The sequence below is a fragment of the Lygodium microphyllum genome, chromosome 18 (genome assembly GCF_053477565.2).
Source record: "Lygodium microphyllum isolate KBCC chromosome 18, Lygodium_microphyllum_v1.1.10, whole genome shotgun sequence".
NCBI classification, from domain to species: Eukaryota; Viridiplantae; Streptophyta; class Polypodiopsida; order Schizaeales; family Lygodiaceae; genus Lygodium; species Lygodium microphyllum.
Genome location: NC_141152.1, coordinates 108,295,239 through 108,315,092, shown reverse-complemented (window position 1 = coordinate 108,315,092; position 19,854 = coordinate 108,295,239). Strand labels below are relative to the sequence as shown.

Below are 19,854 nucleotides of genomic sequence, written 5' to 3'. Positions count from 1 at the left end.
CAAGGCACAAGGATCTTGCAGTGATGAGTATCAACTTCAAGGAGGTCAGTGCCAAGGATAGAACTAACTGGATCAGGGGGGTTCTAGCCTTTTAAGCAGCTGCTCATAAAGGAGAGAATGTAGTATCTATAGATTGATGAGACACGACTGCCCACTTGCTCTCACCCTTTTCTCTTACTGGCTAAGGCTATGTGCACCTTTCTAAAAACCCGAGAGGTTGAGATCAGAGGCATTCTTGTTACCCATCACCATTGAGGAGAGATTGGAACTTGGATGTAGAATTTGCAGACATTATGCTTCTTTACTACCAAAGGGACCTAGCAGCTGTGGCTAAGCCTACCAGTAGCTTCCTACCCAGCCAAGAGGTTGAAATCAGTTACCCATCTCCCTTGAGGAGATGTTGGAACTTGGACATAGAGTTTGCATATAATACAGTTTTTTACTCCAAAAGAGACCTCTCAAGATTTGCAGCAGCTATGAAAATCTTCATTAACTGGCACAAGTCTTGAAGGTTGTGATTGGCCCCTCTCCCAACCCAAGCTCAATCAATAGATCGTTTTTAATAGATTCCTAGAGAGCTGCAATTAAAATATCTTGACTGCCATGTCATGATAGATAAATTGTGAGGCAGTAGATAGTACCTTTCTCCCAGAATTATCAAGATCAAGTTGATATATTGGAGCTCATTGAAGCTCTCTCTTGCAGGTACAAGGGCGAAGGCAAACCAAGCCCTTGCTATTATGTGTGAGATTATGGCAATGGCCAACCAACTTCTTCAATTCTGTTGAGCAATCTCGCAGATTTTCCATAAATCAAAGGGAGCATCTCATTAGAGATTGTAATTGGTCAAGCATATATAGAGGTCCAGCGACCAGAGCCACAGTAACTTACATGGTGATTGTTCACTAAAGGGAGGGAGGCAGCAAAGCAAATCATTGTTGTACTGCTTGCAAGCTTGTCATCAGGGCACTCCTTCCAGGAGACAAAGGGCACTCCTTCCAGGAGCCAAACATTAGAAGGAGGAGTTGCACCATAGACTCATGGGTGCACTAGTGTGTTGGGAGGACCATGGGAGCATAATACCTATTCGACAAAAAAAGGTCATTGTCCCCTATGTCCACTCATAAGTACCAAGTACATAATCCCTTGAAGACCCCTCAGTTATTGGAGTTCGCTGAGAGTGTTTGGATTCTCATGTCCTAGAAAAAAGTAATGCTTGAAAAGATGAAGAAAAAAAGTGCTTATTCCCCAAGTAAAAGCCACCAAATCACTAGAAGATTCATAATGCATTCCATTTGAATATTCTCTGAGCTTTGCAGGGGGGTGCGGCAAAGAAAATGCCTGATGACATTTAGCCAGCTGTTGAGAAACTTGACGCAATCTTGGTTCCTGACCAAATATTGGCACATAACGAAAGGAAGATCAAAGATAAAGTTCCCCTACTTGGTGAAGCTTCAGAATTACTCACTAAGAAATGCAAAGTGGATGGAAGAAGATGATTTAGTAGATTCATCCAAGTTATTAAAACTTTATCTAAAGGCATTTCAGCTGGAACTCACGTTAGTTGGGGCTAAGACAAGTACCAAAGTAGGGAAGTTGCCTAGTACTCAAGAGAGGGGTAGGTCTTCAACTTCCTCATAAGCAAATAGACTGTCTTGAGAATTTTATATTAAGTTGTCATGACACTCCAATTGTAACAGTTATTAAAAATCTGAGTACCATACTGAACAAATGTTAAAGAAAGTGTTATTTTTATTTTTTGTCGGGTCATTTTAGTTGGAAATGTTCCCTAGATCACTTGGTCACTTGATTTGGCAATCTATGGCCACCACATTTCAATCACATTTAGGTGCAATCAAGGCCAGTTACGATATTTCAAGAGGGGGGTATGTCAATGGTACGTGATTTATCTTGGCACTCTCTAATAGCATGTCCAAGAAATTACATGTGTTGGACATGTGTAGGCCCATCAATAATTAAGATGATAATTTAAAAACAAATTTAATTGATGTGTTTTCTCTCCCTGACATTATGGTTATGCTGCAGAATCAAGGGCCTTTCTTCTGATTCAAGTACAGCTCTGTGGAATATGTTGTTTTTGCATGAGGCAAGAGCCTCTTTTCTCCAAGAACAGGAGCAGTTGTTTGCTGCCCACAAGCAGGAACAGGTGAGGGTGGTAACCTCACTAAGAAAGTGTCTGAATCTGCACTAAATCAGTACAGATTTTGGGCTGTTCAGTGGGTAATTCAGAGCCCAATTGATGTCAGAGTCAAGGGGCACTTGGCACAGATGATGCAGGACTGTGCAGGGAGCAGTATGAACTGAAAACAGGTTTCAGAACAGGTCTGAACCAGTAATTACAGTGGGCTGAACAGTACAGGGAACAGTTTGAGATGTAAACAGGTCTCAAAACAGGTATCAACCAGTAATTACAGCAGGCTGAAATGGTCAGTTCTGCACTCCAACCAGATGTTTCAGACTTGGGCAAAGTTTCCCCTCCTGATCAACTTGTTTTGGGTCAGTAATTGTACTGTTATGTTGTCAAATTTCACCCAAAATAGGTGAAAGACAGCCCGTTGTACTTTCTCTTTCTAAAGATAAAGAAATACCGCAAGGAGCGCCTAACTTAGGGACCAACAGGGTGTCTGTGTGGCAACATGAGCATTTTAGCTTCCTGTTTTTCTTCTTGATTCTGTGTCTTTAAGTTCAGGTAAAGTGGACGACTGTAAATTGGGTGAAAGCATTTATATATTTTAGTTGTACACTACCGCTCTTTCCAGTGAACAGGCCGGTTACAGCCTTGCCGCGATTCGGGATCTGTTCGGAGTACAACACACTCTCCACCTCATTACCCCTACCGTAATCCTTGAGATACAGGAGTTTGAGGTACAGTATTCATTCACTACATAGTGTGTTTGCTGCATGAGCATCATATTATTAGTAGTCATATCATTTCATTTATTCACTGTGTTCATTGTCTCTGAGTTACCCTAACCCTAACTGTGTTCTTTTTTCAGTCTGTGCTTTGTCGTACGGTTTCTGTTTATGCTTCTTGTTAGGGTATTTTCTTTACACACCACACAGGTTAACCTTTCAAGCTAGGATGCCTAAATCTAATGAATTAACGGCTCAAGAATTAAATGGTAATAGTCATTTGATTATTATTTTGAAAAACTGTATTAATGCAAGGAAAAGTTGGAAACACAAGAGAAAAGGGAGAATGCAGCTTTGCCACTGACAAGAACCATTATAAAGTTGGACAGGGCTGTCCATGAGGATCCATCACCAGCAAGAGCAAGTCTATCACCAGCAAAAGCAACTCCCATCACCTACAAAAGCTATCAAGAGTTCTCCATTGCTGTTCATATTGTATAAAGACCTGGTGCAGCCAATACCAGTTTAGGCAGAGGTGTGCTTAGCCTAGTTGGAATTATCCAAGGTTGGGCAAAAGTGTCCTAAGCTGGGCAAAGGCATCTGGAACTTGGGCAAAGGCTGTTTAAGCTGGGAGAAAGCTGATTACAGCAAGGCAAAGCTGTTCTGGAGATGCATGTGCATTGTCAGGGCTGTTACTACCACAGGATCTGGTGTCAGGGAGGCTGGTCTTCACATGCCTCCATGGAATCCTAGCCAGTTTAATACAAACCTGGTGTTTTCAGTCTCAGCTAGTGAGAACAGTTGTACACAGGTGTAGAAGCACAAAACATCCATAAACAATTGTATTGGTCTTTCAATAGCAATAAAGAAATACCGCAAGGGGTGCCAAGCTTTGGGGAAAATCTGTCTTCATGTTCTGGTGTAGGAGAATTCTAGATCCACTGTTTATTCTGTTTTCCTGTTGCTTTGGGGTTAAGATTAAGTGCTTTCAAGGTTAAGATTCACTGCCCTTTGATTCACCCAAGGGCCAGTTTCACACTACCATGTGTAGGTGATAAAACTTCTAAAGCAATACACTGCTCTCACCCAAAAACTGGCAATCTGCATGACACCATGGCAAAAGAATATTGATTTCTTAATGCAATGATGATATCTTAGACTGACATTTGGTGTCGAGATCTTTTTGTAAACCCCGTTGTGATCTAAGAGAATAGTTTTGAGACACCCAAATGTTCCAAGCAGACTATTCATCTCGTACTCAACTCACATAGGAAAAAGATGCAAGATGGCCAACCTAGTTTCTAATTAGCATTGGAGAAATCAGAACCCATTTTATACCCTGGAGTATGACTTTATGCTTACTGCCAAGGGCCCAAAGGAAATACCTGCTTGACTAGCAAGAGGCCACCTAACTCAGATGTGAGTATCTCTCTGAGGCTGCAGACCAGCATTTGGACTGACTGCCTATCATGAGGACATGTATTTTTGAAACCTCACTTAACATGTGGATTAATTTTTAATCACATGATTAGAGTAAATGCTGCACATGTGAGGTGCAACAGGGGTTAGAGTAAATTTACGAACCCGAGACCCGAGAAAATCACGGGATGTCAAAGGCAAAAGTTACTATAAGTTATGTTGCACAAGTATGGTCTAGATCATTCATTTGGCCATGAGTATTAGTTGGTGACACTAGAGAAGTGGCATTTCATAGTACCTCACACCGATCTAATGGTCAAAGATGGCACAGAGAGACTCAGGAGTGGAAGATGCCTAGCCAATTTAATTATAGGCGAGTCACATTATTTTTCTGAGCACCGAAATAATTATTATATTAATTCTTAGTAATTAAAGACTGAAAATTAATATTTAATGATGGATAATGTTGGAAAAACCATTTAGAAAGACTCCCACTTTGGCAAACTTGCCCATACAGGCTGGTTAAAGGCTGAAGAAGAAAAAAACACGAGATCATTCTGCCTGGAACAAAAGCGGGAGAGCTGTGAATAACCATGGCCGACCTATTTTCAGCCATTGCAGCCAGCCACGAGTGAGTTTTGAGGTGGCGATTGCAAATTCGGACCCTCCGCAGTTGGGCGATTGCATCCAGGTACAAGGTGACAGCTGATTTGGATGTCTCAACTGTAGGCAATAGCATTTAATGTTGTTGTGGCACGATAGCCGCTGCATTTGACTGATTCTCAATCATTCTTCGAGATAAAACTCTGAATTTTCTCTCTACAACTTTCTCTCTCATCTCCCAGCCATTTCACAACCTTGCTTCGAAGATCTCAACATTTGGACCCTTGGAGGCTAAGAAATTGCAAATTTCTCTCCTGTAAACCCTAATTTACAATAGAAATTAGGGCTTGGCATTAGCCTCAGGAGACGTGCCAAAAATTGAAAGCTCCAAGACTTGGATTTTTCAATGCTAAAGGTGAATTTCAGCTAAATTCAAGTGGAGGACTAGCCAACCATTGAATTTGGGGCATTTCCATCGTCTATGAAGTGGATGAAAGCCAATTAGGTGCCCGAATCAAAGGGCAAGCTGGTCACTTTGGACAGCAAGGGGAGTTTGGATTGTGAATGGGATTGGGAGAATCCCATTGTAAATCAACTTCTTTTTCAATAAAGCTAAAGAAATAGCGAAAGGGGCGCCAATTTTGGGGCCAATCAGATGTGCATTGTCCAAGATCAGTAGGTAAATTTGTATTTTCAGATTTGCATTTATTGTTTGCTACTGTAATTAAGTTGTAATCAGGGATTTACCACCATCCACTGAAGGAAGGCTGGTTTCACTACCCCCTACCCTAGCTCAGGTGATATGGGATGGAGAGTTGATCACTAGTTGTGGAGCAGTTGCATGGTCATCTACTCTAACACCAGCCCAGTGTTATAAGGACCATGCCAATCATATAGCCATCAAAGTCTCTAGAGATTCCATGGATATCGCAGCTGCTCTGGACTTTTCCACAATGGAAGTGGTAAATTAACCAAAGATGGAAGACCAGTAGCAGCATAGTGGTGTGACATATCTAAACAGAGAGATGCAGACATGCCATTGAGCAGCAAAAGACTTGTCCTAGAAACAGCATCTCAACCGTCCTGTTTGATCTGTTTGATATTATCTGTTCATTAGTAGGTTAACTGGGTAAGCTCTAGATGAGGGAAAGCTGAGAAGCGCTTGGTAGCCAATTCCTTTTCCCACTGCCAAAGGAGGGGTGATTGAGTTGCTCTACAAGCCACCAGTCTGCCCTCTCCCTGGAAAGAAACCCAAAAAACAAATTCGAATAGGCATGCATGCTACATTAAGATCAGCTTGCCTAGGAGCTCTTGTTGCCTGTTGTATATTATTGTAGGAGCCTTTTGCACCCTTTGGACCCTTTTCAAAATTTATTTAGGCCATTGGGCTGTTTTGAACTACAATATACTGACAAAAAGAAAAATTCAGAATGACAATTTGAACAAGGCTCATTGCTACAAAGAGTTTTAACATAGTGGGTGAGAATAAGCCAAAGTGGATGACAAGTGAATCTTGAACTTTGACTTTTTAAACAACTGACAATCACTCAATTTTATTAAAACACAAACAAACTCGTTCAGTTCATATATGTACATGCAGTAGAAGTATGGACCATGATGCAAAGCTATACAGCTCCTATGCAAGTTTACATTTCCAAGCATTTGATATAATCAAAAAATGTTGCACGAAAGACATGCAAACTTGTGACAGCCAAAGTTTATTCTACTAAGAACTGTGCACCTGACAATCCTTGGTTCAGATGCATGCACCACTACCAGGAATAGAACTGACTAGCATGCTAAATAACTACAGTTCAATCAGTTCAAATATAACTCTTGCATGCATGCATCTAAGTCCACGGCATGCACTAAATTGCATGGCATGAGAAATTGCAAAAACTTAGTAAGGCAAAATTTTATGACACTGTAGGTTGGTTTCAGATAGGCACGAATACCCAGAATACCTTTTATCTGTTTCCACTCCATGATTATCAAAATTCCGTAATGGTCAGCATAAACTGTTAAGTTTCAGATCCCTTTAAATTAACCAGTATCCTACAACTATACACAATTCTCATAATTTTGACACACACAGAACACAATCCGCAAACAAAAACACATGAAACAAGATTCTGAGTTAACACAGGTCACTATCAATCCAAAACCAAATCTCTACAATCATCATTGTATTTGCCTGGACTGCTGTTCTAAAAACTGCCTTTAAGAAAATAGCCATAAGCTTACCCTTCTTTAAGCTTCTCTGTTGCTTCCATGACCTGTCGTGTAGCATCCATATATCCTACAAGGCCAACAGGATGCTTCTAATTAATCACCATTCTAAACAACAAAGTTATGCATATTTAAGATGTGTAATGAACATTTAATCCAAATGCACATGATCACCATTCATTCCAAGAGACATCAAAGAAGCCCAAGCCCCAGCAATCAAAGCACCGGGTCTGCTACCAGCCATGGAGGGAGAAATATAGAGTCCACCAGACCACTCCGTTACTTTCATGAACCAAAACGAAAAAGATCATAAATTTTAGCCCCATACAGAAATCATCAATCCACAGCTTCAAAGAAAAGCAAAAGTCATAATTTGTCCACAGAATTATGAAATTTAAAGTTGGTCAAACAAATAGGTGGTGCATTGAGGAATACTTTCTGAGCATCAGGTAGCATGAGGCTGGCTTTGAAAAGCTCCAATATCATTGATGAGAGACTTGTTCTTGACATAGGATCCCTTGGGCACTTAACTCGACCCATTATTGCCTATGTGATCATATCATATGTACACCACCTAACTCCTAGGGATTGTGGTGGCGAAGATCACAAAGCAACAAAAAACATGGTGATGCAGTTTGTTGCAAATGGGCTTTTAGGCCTGGAGAGTAATTGAAGGCAGCCATGGCACAAATGAAGCCTTAAAAACAGATCAAAAAGGGCAGACTTATTGGGACTTACAGAAGGGAAGCTGAGAGCTACAGTGGGTCCTCTGGCTTGGACACCTACGACTGTGGATTTAGGAGTACATGGGAGAAGAGAAAAGTTTGAGAGGTGCAACTCAAAACCCATCAACTGTATGTCAGGAGAACTAGCAAGAAACAGGGCCAAATGTGCATCTGTGATGGTAAATACTAAGAAGGCTGGGAAGCTCGATAGAGTAGCTAAATGGGAGAGGAATAAAGATTTGAAACGTAGGTTGTAGAATTGGACTCCAGGGGTAATGGTGCAGGATGATCTTAAATCTGCCCATACCTCAAGAGGTGTCCCCAAAGACCAAACAACAGGTGTCATCTCAAAACCAAAGTAGAATAAACCAAAATATCCATCTCTACCCACTTCTCTAAGCCTTCGAACAACTCTTGCTGGACTTTAGTCGTCCTCTTGTTAGGTCTCACTGGCTTCTGATCTAAACTTTGAACAATACTCTTCAAATTCTTGTGCAAAAGTCAAGCCTTTATTTTAGTCTCCAACAAGGATAGGTAGTCCAATCATTTCCTTACGGTTTGGATAGGTGGCATAGTGAGTGATGCAAATCACACCGCTAAGTGGTTCCTAGTTGAACTTAGTCACAAGCGAAACGAAATCTACCCCCTAATTATGCAAATTACAAGATGCAAAACGAATTCTATCCCCTAGTTGTTTTGGGAGCACGCATGCAAGCATTAATGATTACGCAGCATCCGAAACTTCAATCAGATCCAAAACACAGGCAAATACATCCTCAAAGCCTAGAATGCAAGAATGAGTGTCAAAGTTAGGAAGTAAGAGATGTTCTCCTCCATGCATCTAGAGAGAAACAACATAGCACTTGATCACGTGAGATATCATGTAAGGGACCTATACATGCATGGAGACCAGAAACCTCAATACTGAAGCACATACAAGCCTTCTCACTCTCAGTAATGTTAAGGCCATTGGGTGGTAGATTATTTCATAAGCCCCATAATTGCAATAACATGAGAAACTGGTCAAACTAGGTATGCACAGCCAAAGTTTAGTCATTAGATGACAATGGTTATATCACAGGCATCACTGCTAGCTGCCACCCAGCACCTGCACAAGGGCTGGCTTAGAGTCTGACCTACTCATAGAGTTTACTCATTGGAATGGTTGCCAAGTGCCTTTATGTGCAGCTATGTCAGTGCTGGTGCCTGTGAGGTACAAATTGAGTAATGTGTACATACCTAGTCTTCTACTTAAAAGGAGACATAGAAAACAAAATTGCTCTTTCATAAACCAGTTCTTCACAAGATAAGAACCATTCAATTGAACCAAAGCTATGTTATACAACTTACCAGCCACAAACTGGTGCTGAAGTAGGATAATGGCAACAATTAACAACCCCGAGCAACCATGCAACAAAGAGTAAAGGAAGATTAAGCCAAAAAGCAATGCTCGCCATCTGTTCTGTTAGGATTTGCAAAAATTGTACAAACTAATTGACCAAGCCGACATCTTATGCATTAAGAGCTCAGTAAAGCCTTGACAAGCAGATTTAATATAAAAGCATTCGAAAATAAAACTTTGTTTGTACTGCTAATTGCACCCACTCAATCATAGCTCATGTCACAGCAGATACTTGTGTCTTAATTAAAAAACATATGAACCAAGTATAAATGGAAGAGACAAAGTATTAATGGAAGGGAAGAAGCTGGAGCTAAGAGAGGCACCCTTCGTATTTCATGATTCCTGTAAAGTACAATGCTTGTTCCTTTTGGTCCTAGCCCATACTTGTGTACATCAGCTGATATAGATGTCACACCTGGCACTCTGAAATCAAATGGTGGAATTGGATATCTGGAAAAGCCAAGACCAAACGCAAATAATCAAGCCTACTACTGTAACTGTACTTAACATACACCATCCTATCATCTCTGTTGTTTATGCAAAAGGAAGGAAGGTTCGAATTTAAATTAACCAACCTTAACATTAAATATTATTGCTAAAATAGGTGCATTCATTCTTTCTGCAGCAAAACCAAGACTTCAAACTATATTTACCCCAATTTTCGTGCAAATGGCAGCACAAAGCCTCCAAGGCAAAGGTCAACATGAAAGCATATACCACACTTCTGGGCTAGTGCACCTAATTCCTGCCACCAACAAAAAGCTGAGCTTGTGATAGTATTGTGAGAGAGTTAAATCCTCAGATAAATAATGCATTAATAATTATTTACTTAAGTAGTTTGGTAAATAAAAAAGCAGAAACATCAAATACTCAGGCAAATACCATTATAACAAGGAGATTAATGAGACAATTAAACAATTAGGTAAATACAAAAGCAGAAACATCCTGCCAATTTCTGCATAATAACCCAATGGGGCCGTAGATTATGTCAAGTTTGCAAAACAATCTACAAGAATTTCTGATGGTAATGAATCTTAGCTATTTGAGGTGAAGTACTTAAGACAGGCTGTGCACACTTTCAATATAAACCATTATTGTCCATGGTTTTTCATATTTCTCCAGCCCAAGAAAAACGCTTTAATAAGCCTTTGAACTTGTGACTAACAAAAACTAACTTGATAACTCTGTAGCCTTTCAGCTCATACTACTTGACATTACCTCAATAGGATCTATAATTCCATGAGGAAAACCAGGTGCGGAGCCCACAATCTGCAAAGCACATTTCACAACCAAAGGTAAAGCTCATGTTAAGGACAATCGCTAAACTTGCAAACCTAACTGCAGCTTCCACAAGCATCTAATTTAACATGTCAATATTTCAGTGAAAATCTCTTATCAGACATATAAGTACTAACAGCAAGCATGTGCAAAGGGAATATAGAAACAACCCTACTAGAATAGTGTTTCTGTTCATTAGCTGCTTAATGCTTCGAATGTCTGCTTGAAAATCTTTATTTACAGCTGCACGCCATAACTTGATTTGAAAGTATTGGGCTGCTTTATCATAAGCAGAATGTGCAGATTCAGGAATAACCCTGCAAATGAAAAACAGTGTAACATAAAGTTAGAGAACTATTTGTCACATCGCTGAATGTAAACAAGTTGAGTAAGAAGGGATCCGAACATTTCAGGCTTTGTAATCCCCTTCACTGACTTCATGTAATCTCGAGTGGACTTAACAGCCATCAAAATACTCTCAGTACCCCCCGAGGTCATGTTTCCACAGATTTGGCCCCCAGATAATTTATCTTTCGCACCAAGCAAGGATGCTGTGATTGCGACCACTTCTGCCTCAAATTTTGCTATGCTTGGAAAGATATCAGCATGCAAGGGGTTTGTGTGCGCAAACCTTCAAGATTGGCAAGAATATGGTGTGAGAAATCCAAGTAATCCAGTTAATTCAAAACATGACAAAGATCAAAAGCAATATTTTCATACATGTCACAAATCAGTAAGTTGATTGAGTACAACATCACTAAAAATGGCTTAAATTGAGAACTCGAGTATATTATTAGAGAAGCTAGCATATATATTGTCAAAATGTGCATATATTTGTGTCTACAAAGAATTGGGAAGGTGTTGTTGGAAAACTATGCTGATGAACTCAGTTACTGATATCAGAGATACAACAAGGGGCTCTAAGGAGGCAACCTTAGAGAATTAATAAACCAGGAACAATAAGGTCACCCCAAAGTGCAAGATGTTTTTTTCATGGACAGTACATCTGCTTTCATAATGGATACAAGTGCCCTCTCTACCCCAAATCAAAACAACAAAGATCCACGCTATGATACAAATGGAACAGTTGATGAAAGCAACCTGAGGAAACCATAAAAAGTTAAGTGCCTTTTAAAGAAAAGGAGACCAAAAGAGAACCCTGAAGTCTGCCTTTGGAAAGGGTTTGATTGCACTAGTGTGGCACCAAAACAGCCTAACCAAAGTAGCTAGCTGTCAGAAGTGGTGCAGCATTGGAAGCATAAACATAAGCTGTAATAAGCTGCTGAAATACAAGACATAAGAGAAAGGGAAAGAAAGAACACATTACAGATGAGAACTCAAATGTATGCTCAGGAAATGGAATCCATATATCAGACACGAGACTGTCGCATTCAACAGTGAGTCACTGGCTGTGTGGGCACCGGCACCAGCTCCTCTCTCCACGAGACCTCCGAGTGGTGAACTGAACTGACTAAGGAGAAGGAGCTAACATACTCTACTAACACCCTCTCTCAGATCATGGGTGATCTGATACAATACAATGGTACAATGAGAATGAATTAGAAACCATACAACATAGAACCACCAAGTAGAACCATGGATACCCAAGTGCTGGGTGATCAAGCCACAACTAAGGTGCCTCGGAGAGAACCTGATGTCGATGTCGATCGTACCAGCTCCTGAAGATAGAAAAGATCATAGCAACTCTCAATGTCTGTCAACGATGCCTCTGATGTAGCACATGTGACCATCCTGTCACCTATGCCGCAGCGCATAAATGACCATGGATTCCCCTTCTTTGGCTAAACCGCCAAAGTGTCCCCTCGTGTGAGCTCCAGACGAAAGCCACCCACTCTCTCTCAAAGAACCAACCCATCATGAACCTAGATGGCAATCCTAGCTTCAGGATTTGTAATGCCAAACTTCGATCGATGCGTCAGGGATGTCCCTCTCTAGATTCTGTGCATCTATATAGAACTATAGATGAGGCAAAGCTGCCCCATCTCACCACCCTCTCACACTCCCTCTTTGGCACTGGAGAGTCATGAAGGATGACCTCATCACCACCACTAGAAAGCAGCTAGGGAAGGGGCCACCAAGCCCTTCCCACGATCTGAAGAAGGGGCCTTTCACGCCTTGGACTTCATCTTGGCCAGAGGATTGGAGTCAAAATCTGAGGCAAATGATGGCTCGTCGGAGGAGTCCACATCCCGCTTCATCTCTGCTCCTTTTTCTTCCTAGAAGCCGCTAACTCTTTGTAGTCCTTCCGTAAACAGCCCTTCTTGCCACAATGGTAACACAGGGCCTTCAACTTCTTCGTCTTCGAACCCCTCTTTGAAGCGGCAAGAGCCTCACCTGAACCTCCATGTAATGTATCATCAATGGATGTGTACGGAGGAGCCATCTGTAGAGGATTTAGAAGAGGAGTAGAGAAAAAAAGGTATTTGGAGAGGGAACACAGTCAAAACACAAGCACAAATTGCAAAAAACAAGAGTTCACATGCAGTGTAACCCAAAATCTGGCCAAAAGAAGACAAAAGCTGCTGCAAAAAGTCAAAAAACCAAGCCAAAACTGCCAAAAACAGCCTGAAGGTACAGTTGCCCAGCTAGGAAGGAGTCAGGAACACCAAAACGCAAACTGAGTACCGCCACAAATAGGCTGGAAAACTGTTGCAACAGCCTGAAAACTGAAAACACAGGCAGCAAAGGGGTTGTAGACAACAAGCGATGGCAAATCTGCAGAAAACGCAAATAAAACAGGTCGCCTGTATGGAGCAACAGTCACCTAATCAGGAAGGGTGAAAACAGTCTTGAAATCAGTAAGAAAACACAAAAAGAGCACAAATCCTGAAATCTGATACCATGTCAGAAGTGGTGCAGCAATGGAAGCGCAAACATAAGCTGTAATAAACTGCTGAAATACAAGACATAAGAGAAAGGGAAAGAAAGAACACAATACAGATGAGAACTCGGATGTATGCTTAGGAAATGGAATCCATATATCAGACATGAGACTATCGCATACGGCAGTGAGTCATTGGGTGCGTGGACACTGGCACCAGCTCCTCTCTCCACGGGACCTCCAAGTGGTGAATTGAATTGACTAAAGAGGAGGAGCCCAAAATATATATAGGCATGAATAATGCCATAAAATATGTCAGGTCGACCAGCATTTAATGTTGGCTGACTAGCAACAATAAATGCCACAATAGCATAAAATGCTACACACTTTAAATGCCTAAAATAACTACATAAAGTGCCCAGCCATAATACATGCTCAGACTCACACATGAGCTAACATACTCTGCTAACACTAGCTGCCCTACAACATGAGTGTGAGGCTTGGAACAGGTACTGCAAGGAGAAAGCTAAGGTTGAAGGCTGCCGAGCATACTTAATGGGCAGCAACTCAGTCTGTGTGAGGAGGTAGTTACTAGCCAAGAGGACACACTCCATGCCTTACCATCCAAGTAAGTTTGAAGGTAAGATTGACCCTTGATAATCCTTTTTCCCATACTTCCAGCTTACTTCCTCACATACAAATGCAGTGATAGGCAGAAGATTCCTTTGGCTACATTGATCTCACAAAAGCTACATAGGTACTATGGCAACATTCATTTCCCATGAAACCTTGTTCTACTAGTTAAAAGTGAAACAATAAGGCTGGAGAAGGAGAGCTTACTCGCTCCTAATCAATCAGATTTTGAAAATAAGTCATTAGCAAGATAACTGCGAAACACTTTGCCCCTGAAACATTTCATACCCAAAACATTGCATCTCAGCATGAAATGTTTCACCCTTGTATAGGCTCTACATGAGATGCAACATGAAATGGCAAGGTGTCACTTTGCCCCTGAAACATTTCATACCCAAATCGTTGCATTTCAGCATGAAACATTTCAGTAGGCTCTAAGTGAGATGCCACATGAAATGGCAAGATGTCACATCAAAATATATATATTTAGCAGTATTTTATTAGGAATTATCTTCTTTTTTCTCAGACTGACAGGGTAGACAAGACACTGTATACTGAAATGTTTCATTAGGGAACAGTGTTTTGTATTTCATCCCTGGTGAAACGCATTTCATGGTTACCTTGGACTCATTAGTAAGTCGGTAAAAGTTTATGCAAATCTTGAAGATATAGCTTCTTGCGGAACGGAAGAGAAAGTCCAAATCAAATAGCCAGAAATCTGCCATGTGGCAGCTTCACACCTCAAAAAACAGAATTTAGCTAGCACATCTACTCACTCCTGGATTGCTCCTTGTCCTTCATGAGTTGTTTCTCCAACAATCTTCCTCTTGTGCATATAATACCAACATTCCTAGGCTCCCACGCCTCAAGGATCTCTTGTCCTTCAACAACTCATACCATAAGTACTTCCGAAGCCTCTCCTACTTTGAAAATTCAATTCTAACTCTTCTCCAAACTCCTGCTTTTCTCCTACTTTCTCCCACTACAAAAAGCGGCACTACCAACACACACAAATTGGCACTAACAAAAATTAAATCATTTGCCTTTTCAGAAAAGCTCTAACAAGAATCCAGTTACGGAAGGGTTGTGTGAGATAACAGTAGGGCTAGCAAAGAGACATAATGTACAAACAACACAACTAATAAATGAATGCACAAAGATAAGAATGAAAGGATAAGGAACTCACAAATCATGTGGCCAGTCTGTCATGCTCTCGCTCTGCATCACCCTCACATGTGCATGCTACACAAGCTCAGGGCTGCCATGTCTCACTGTTTTGGCATCTATGTAGTTCCATAGCTTCATGCCTTCATGTGTTCATTCCTCCTTAAATTAAAATACAATTTGACATGGTACCATCACCAAAACTTGCGTTTGTTTGCTGCCACATTTCGTCTTCCCTCAACCTGGATGAGCTTGGGTTCATCTAGGCAAGGTGTCTACTGTCTCGGATGAGGTCCTGCTCAGCATAACTGGTCTCCTGTCAGTGATTTCCATTAGCTTGAGCAATTTCCAGTCACCTGGTCAGGCCTGTACATTTGTGTTTCAGCACACTGCCTGCTGAACGATTTGCATTTGCTACTAGGTCAAGGTTGAAATCCCCAAGGGAACTTTTTGTTGCCCGTTCTGCTACCAAACAGCTGTGTTTTTAGCATTGGAGTGGCCAGATTTCCATTTTGGGTGGACAGTCACCCAGAAGCAGCCAGATTTACGCCTTTATAGGGAAAGCATTCTATAGCAGATGTTCATTTCCATCAAGGAGAGGCAGCAATCAAGGCAGTATGTAGGCAACATATTAAAGGTCATTTATGAGTAAAAAGGAGCTGAATCTGCAGAGCAGTATGTGGGACAGCCCTATGCTTTCATATCACAACAAACCCAACCTGCGCTTTCTTTTGCGTTAGAAGCCGTCTTGGAACTATGTGAACACCCTACAGTATTTACAAGTACCACAGGCATGTATTATTCTGCCTTGTCATCGTTACACATTCATGAACTACATCTCTTCTGTTTCATCCACCAAAAGCAAGAGTTTGATATTCGTTTTCTCACATGACTTGAGTACAGTACCTCTTCCTAAGCTTCTAACCAATGGAGATTCTAGTTCATAGCGCTTGCACAATGTGGTTTAAGCCACTTAGTTAACTGTTAGAGAAAGCAATTTCAAGTACAAGAAGGGTTACCCGGATGGTGATTGAGGGAGGTTCTTAAGGTTGGGCTTTATGGATGACACTTATGGTGACAAGATGGATCACCATTACGCCTTGCCCATGGTACATCATGGATAGATACTAGCCATGACCACACTTAGAAATCAAGTGCCAATACCTCTGTTGAGACCTAGTATACTTCATTTTTTATTTCCATAAGTTCAAACACAGACAAAGTGTCATTGCTACTTAAGACATCTTAAGCATTAAAAAGAAAGCTCATCTTACTAAAGAAAGAGATTCAAACTACTACACAAAAGAGGCATCTCCTTTTCGAGTCATTCATGCAATCAGATGTTCCAACAAAACTTTCAATCATAGGATGAGCCTGCAGACATAAAGGTTAAAATTTCGTGCATCTTGTTATCGCATAATGCTCAATGCTCATATGTCATAAGGATTTTCAAGCTACTCAGTCTACATAGGATCCACCCAAAAACTGACAATGCCTCTGCAAGTTCTGTTGCTTGGTTGTTTTGCTGAATGTATTCATACATTGCTCGGTTTTTTAAAAGACAGGAAACAAGGACAATATTGCTTAAATTGCCACTATTTTATGAGATGCTGCATGACTTCCCTTTCAAAGACATCAAGAGGTAGCAGATTTCCCAGATAACTTTGGTGATGCTTAGCCAATTTCACTAATCTTTACACCACTTTGTTGGACAATCACAGTAACTTGTACCTATTATGGAATACAGATAAGCCTCCTCCCACCCTGCCCCACCTCTGGAGCATAACAGAGTGAATTCCAGCAGCCTGTTCTTTCAGTAAAGGAGAGGCAGGACAGTCCCCCAATTGATTCAATTGCTCCTGCAGAGATTGCCAAGCTATGACATGACAGCTACCTCTTGCAGAGATTGTCTCTGCCCTGACAGTAACTGTAAAGCCTTAATGTTTGATGCAATTCCTGCTGATACTAGTATGTGGTGGGCAAAGTAGAGCAGTAATCTGGGTCACACCTCAAGCCATCAAAGTATCGCAAGAATCAGAAGTCCCAGTCATGTTATTCACCTTTAATAGCGATCTGCAAGTGAAAAGAGTAAACAATGTGCCAGATGCAGATGGCTAGCAAAATCCAAATGCTCATGAACTTGTTAATGCAGACCACGATCACTACAGTGCCATACTTAGAAAGACAGCAGCCAGCCTAGCCATGTTAGCTCTCTTCTTTTGGATAAGCACTCCCACTGTATGCGTTGAGACTTTCATACATATGTGCTGGTAAAATAAACTGACTTGCTCTCTAGATTAGGACTGGAATAACAGCAATCATGAACAAGCCCTTGACAGTACATCTCAACTCACAATCATACAAAGCCAAAAACGTAAGAGAAGATGACAGTTGCCACAGAATCAAAAAAGTATAAAATGTTGCAGAAAAAGAGCAGATGTAGTGCCTGCCAACATACTATAGAGAAGGAAGTGCCAGAAGTTTAAAGCAGTGATACTCATTCTGAAGTGCCTTACATTGCATAAGCTGTACTCAATATATTGAAATGACCTTCAGTTTCGTCCCCCCCAATGTACCTGAACAATTTCCATAATAGCAACAATTAACTTCCTGTTTATTAAATGGCATTTTATTAAAGAACCAAAGATCTCATGGACCCCAATTGATTACTTCTAACTATCACACATCAGGACAGCACACGTAATGATAGTAGATGTGAATTACATATACTTAAAGCAATTTATTTCCACAATTCTATTATTTGCATCAGTCCCAAACGTCATTCGCTCTTCTAAAACACTGCTAACTTTCAATTAGAAAATAAGATCAAAGAGCCACCATCTTAGTTGAGACATAGACAAGTTCTGAGATTAGTTTTCCTTATTCTGCAAAGTTTGGTGCACTCTGTTGATCTTGAACTAGGAAGTAAAGCATTTCCTTTCTAACTAATAGAAAGATCACTCTTTTGGGACAGAGGAAAATGATGGCACATTAAAAAAAAAGAAAATGTCCCATAAGACAGCCACTGAAGGACTTCGAGTCATCTCAAACTTATCATACATGCAAGTACCCCACAAAAGAAAGCTAAATTGTAGTACCTACACTGCACCAGAACTTTTGCCCTGCCAGGCTCCATCTTTTGATTTCTCTTGTGTCAACTTATGGAGAACTTCACTCCCCAATCCTGTCTGAGGGAGTTCTGACAACCAACTTTCCTTTCCAGACTTTCCCCCTGATTGAAGTTTGTTTACCACCTACAAAACATTTGGAAGTTGGAACCATGCAGAGGCTTTGCCAAACTTGAAAGTTTACCTAGACTTAGCTTTACGAAAGAGAGCTTTTTTCTATAGCAAAAAAGAGAGAACTTAATAGTGAAAAGAGAAGAATTTATATGGAGATTATTGAGCACTCATATTCAATTCAAGCTGTGAGACCGCTGCTCTCAACAGTGCAAATAATCCTTATAAACTTCCGTATATTCTTTTCAGTAATCTTGCATCCCTAACTTATAAAATTATTTGTCACCACGTGGTGATACTTTTTGCAATTGCTTTCCTTATTTTTTGCAGTTGCTTTCCTTATTTACTTATATAAATATTTTATTTTTCTTTTCTTTAGTTGCTGTTGCTTTTTACTCCCAGAGTTCTCTTGGATTAATCTGGGCATGGCCAAAAGAGGCAGCCATTGGGACAAATTGGACTAATGGTTTGTCTGAGCCTTGGGACCACATTGAATGGGAACTGAAGAATAGAATGCCAATGGTTTGGGATTGTGTGCTTAGCCACTAGAGATGGTGCAGGACAATGAGCCTAGCCAAGACAGAAGATGCACATGTGAGAATGCCCACGAAATAAAAGTCACCGTAACTGAGCCACATTACACTTTTTGATGTGGTTGCAATGATAAAAGTTGCTCAGAACAACTTGAGAAATGCAAGGGTCACCATCCCTAAAATTTAGGGAGCTACTATTTTTGGACCCCAAAATTTGTTCGCGTTATTATCTTCGTTTTTGCACGAGGATTAATGCTCCGGTCTATGCCGAGGTCAAATTTTGCACCGATCATGGAGAATTTTAGATCAGAAGGTTTAAACGGGAAAATTGTTACGTGTATGCCATGTGTCACAATTTGGGTATAAATTCCCAAAAAGAGAGAGAGCAACAAATGTTGAATGCAGGAGGGGCAGATCTGAGCGTGAAAATTCATGGGGACTGAGGGTAGATTGCTACAAGTACATCAGGTATGGAGAGTACTTCTTCGTCTCTGACTCATGTACGAAGGTAGAGCTTACTCCCTCTGGTCAACTCTCTCTCTATTCTCAAAGGAAATGCTCTACATGATGGGCCAATTCAATCGAATGTACGGTTCTGTGTTTTCTTTGCTCTTCTCTGTTGCTGAGGCAAGAGCCTCACTGTCCAACTTCAAGAGCAGCTAATTGCTTCTCCAATGCAGGAACTAAAGAAAGTGATGACCACGCCACACAGAAACAAGGTTTTCAGCTCTGATTTAGTGCTGTTTGTGGGACTGTTTTCTTGCTAGAATGATGCCAGATTCAAAGGGTTTGCAGTCCAACTGGTATGGAACAGCTCTGGAATGGAATAAGGCTGAGAAAAGGTCAAGAAACGGGTGAAAAGCAGTAAATACAAAGTTCTGCAGATTGCAATTCTACACTTGAATTATTGAGT

The 19,854-nt window shown here is 40.8% G+C and overlaps 1 protein-coding gene across 5 annotated transcripts in view; it reads right to left on the bottom strand.

Annotated features, from left to right (window-relative positions):
* Nucleotides 1-19,854, bottom strand: part of DPL1 (dihydrosphingosine phosphate lyase) — a 49,315-nt gene that overhangs the window by 12,147 nt on the left and 17,314 nt on the right. For all 5 annotated transcript variants that reach the window (XM_087699088.1, XM_087699090.1, XM_087699087.1 and 2 more), the window contains exons 4-13: nt 18,272-18,423; nt 17,686-17,745; nt 10,937-11,161; nt 10,706-10,847; nt 10,471-10,521; nt 9,906-9,997; nt 9,576-9,702; nt 9,201-9,216; nt 7,300-7,407; nt 7,141-7,195 (exon numbers count right to left, since the gene is read on the bottom strand). In XM_087699088.1, coding sequence (XP_087555214.1) covers nt 7,141-7,195; nt 7,300-7,407; nt 9,201-9,216; nt 9,576-9,702; nt 9,906-9,997; nt 10,471-10,521; nt 10,706-10,847; nt 10,937-11,161; nt 17,686-17,745; nt 18,272-18,423 — 1,028 coding nt within the window. The remainder of the gene's footprint in view (nt 1-7,140; nt 7,196-7,299; nt 7,408-9,200; nt 9,217-9,575; nt 9,703-9,905; nt 9,998-10,470; nt 10,522-10,705; nt 10,848-10,936; nt 11,162-17,685; nt 17,746-18,271; nt 18,424-19,854) is intronic.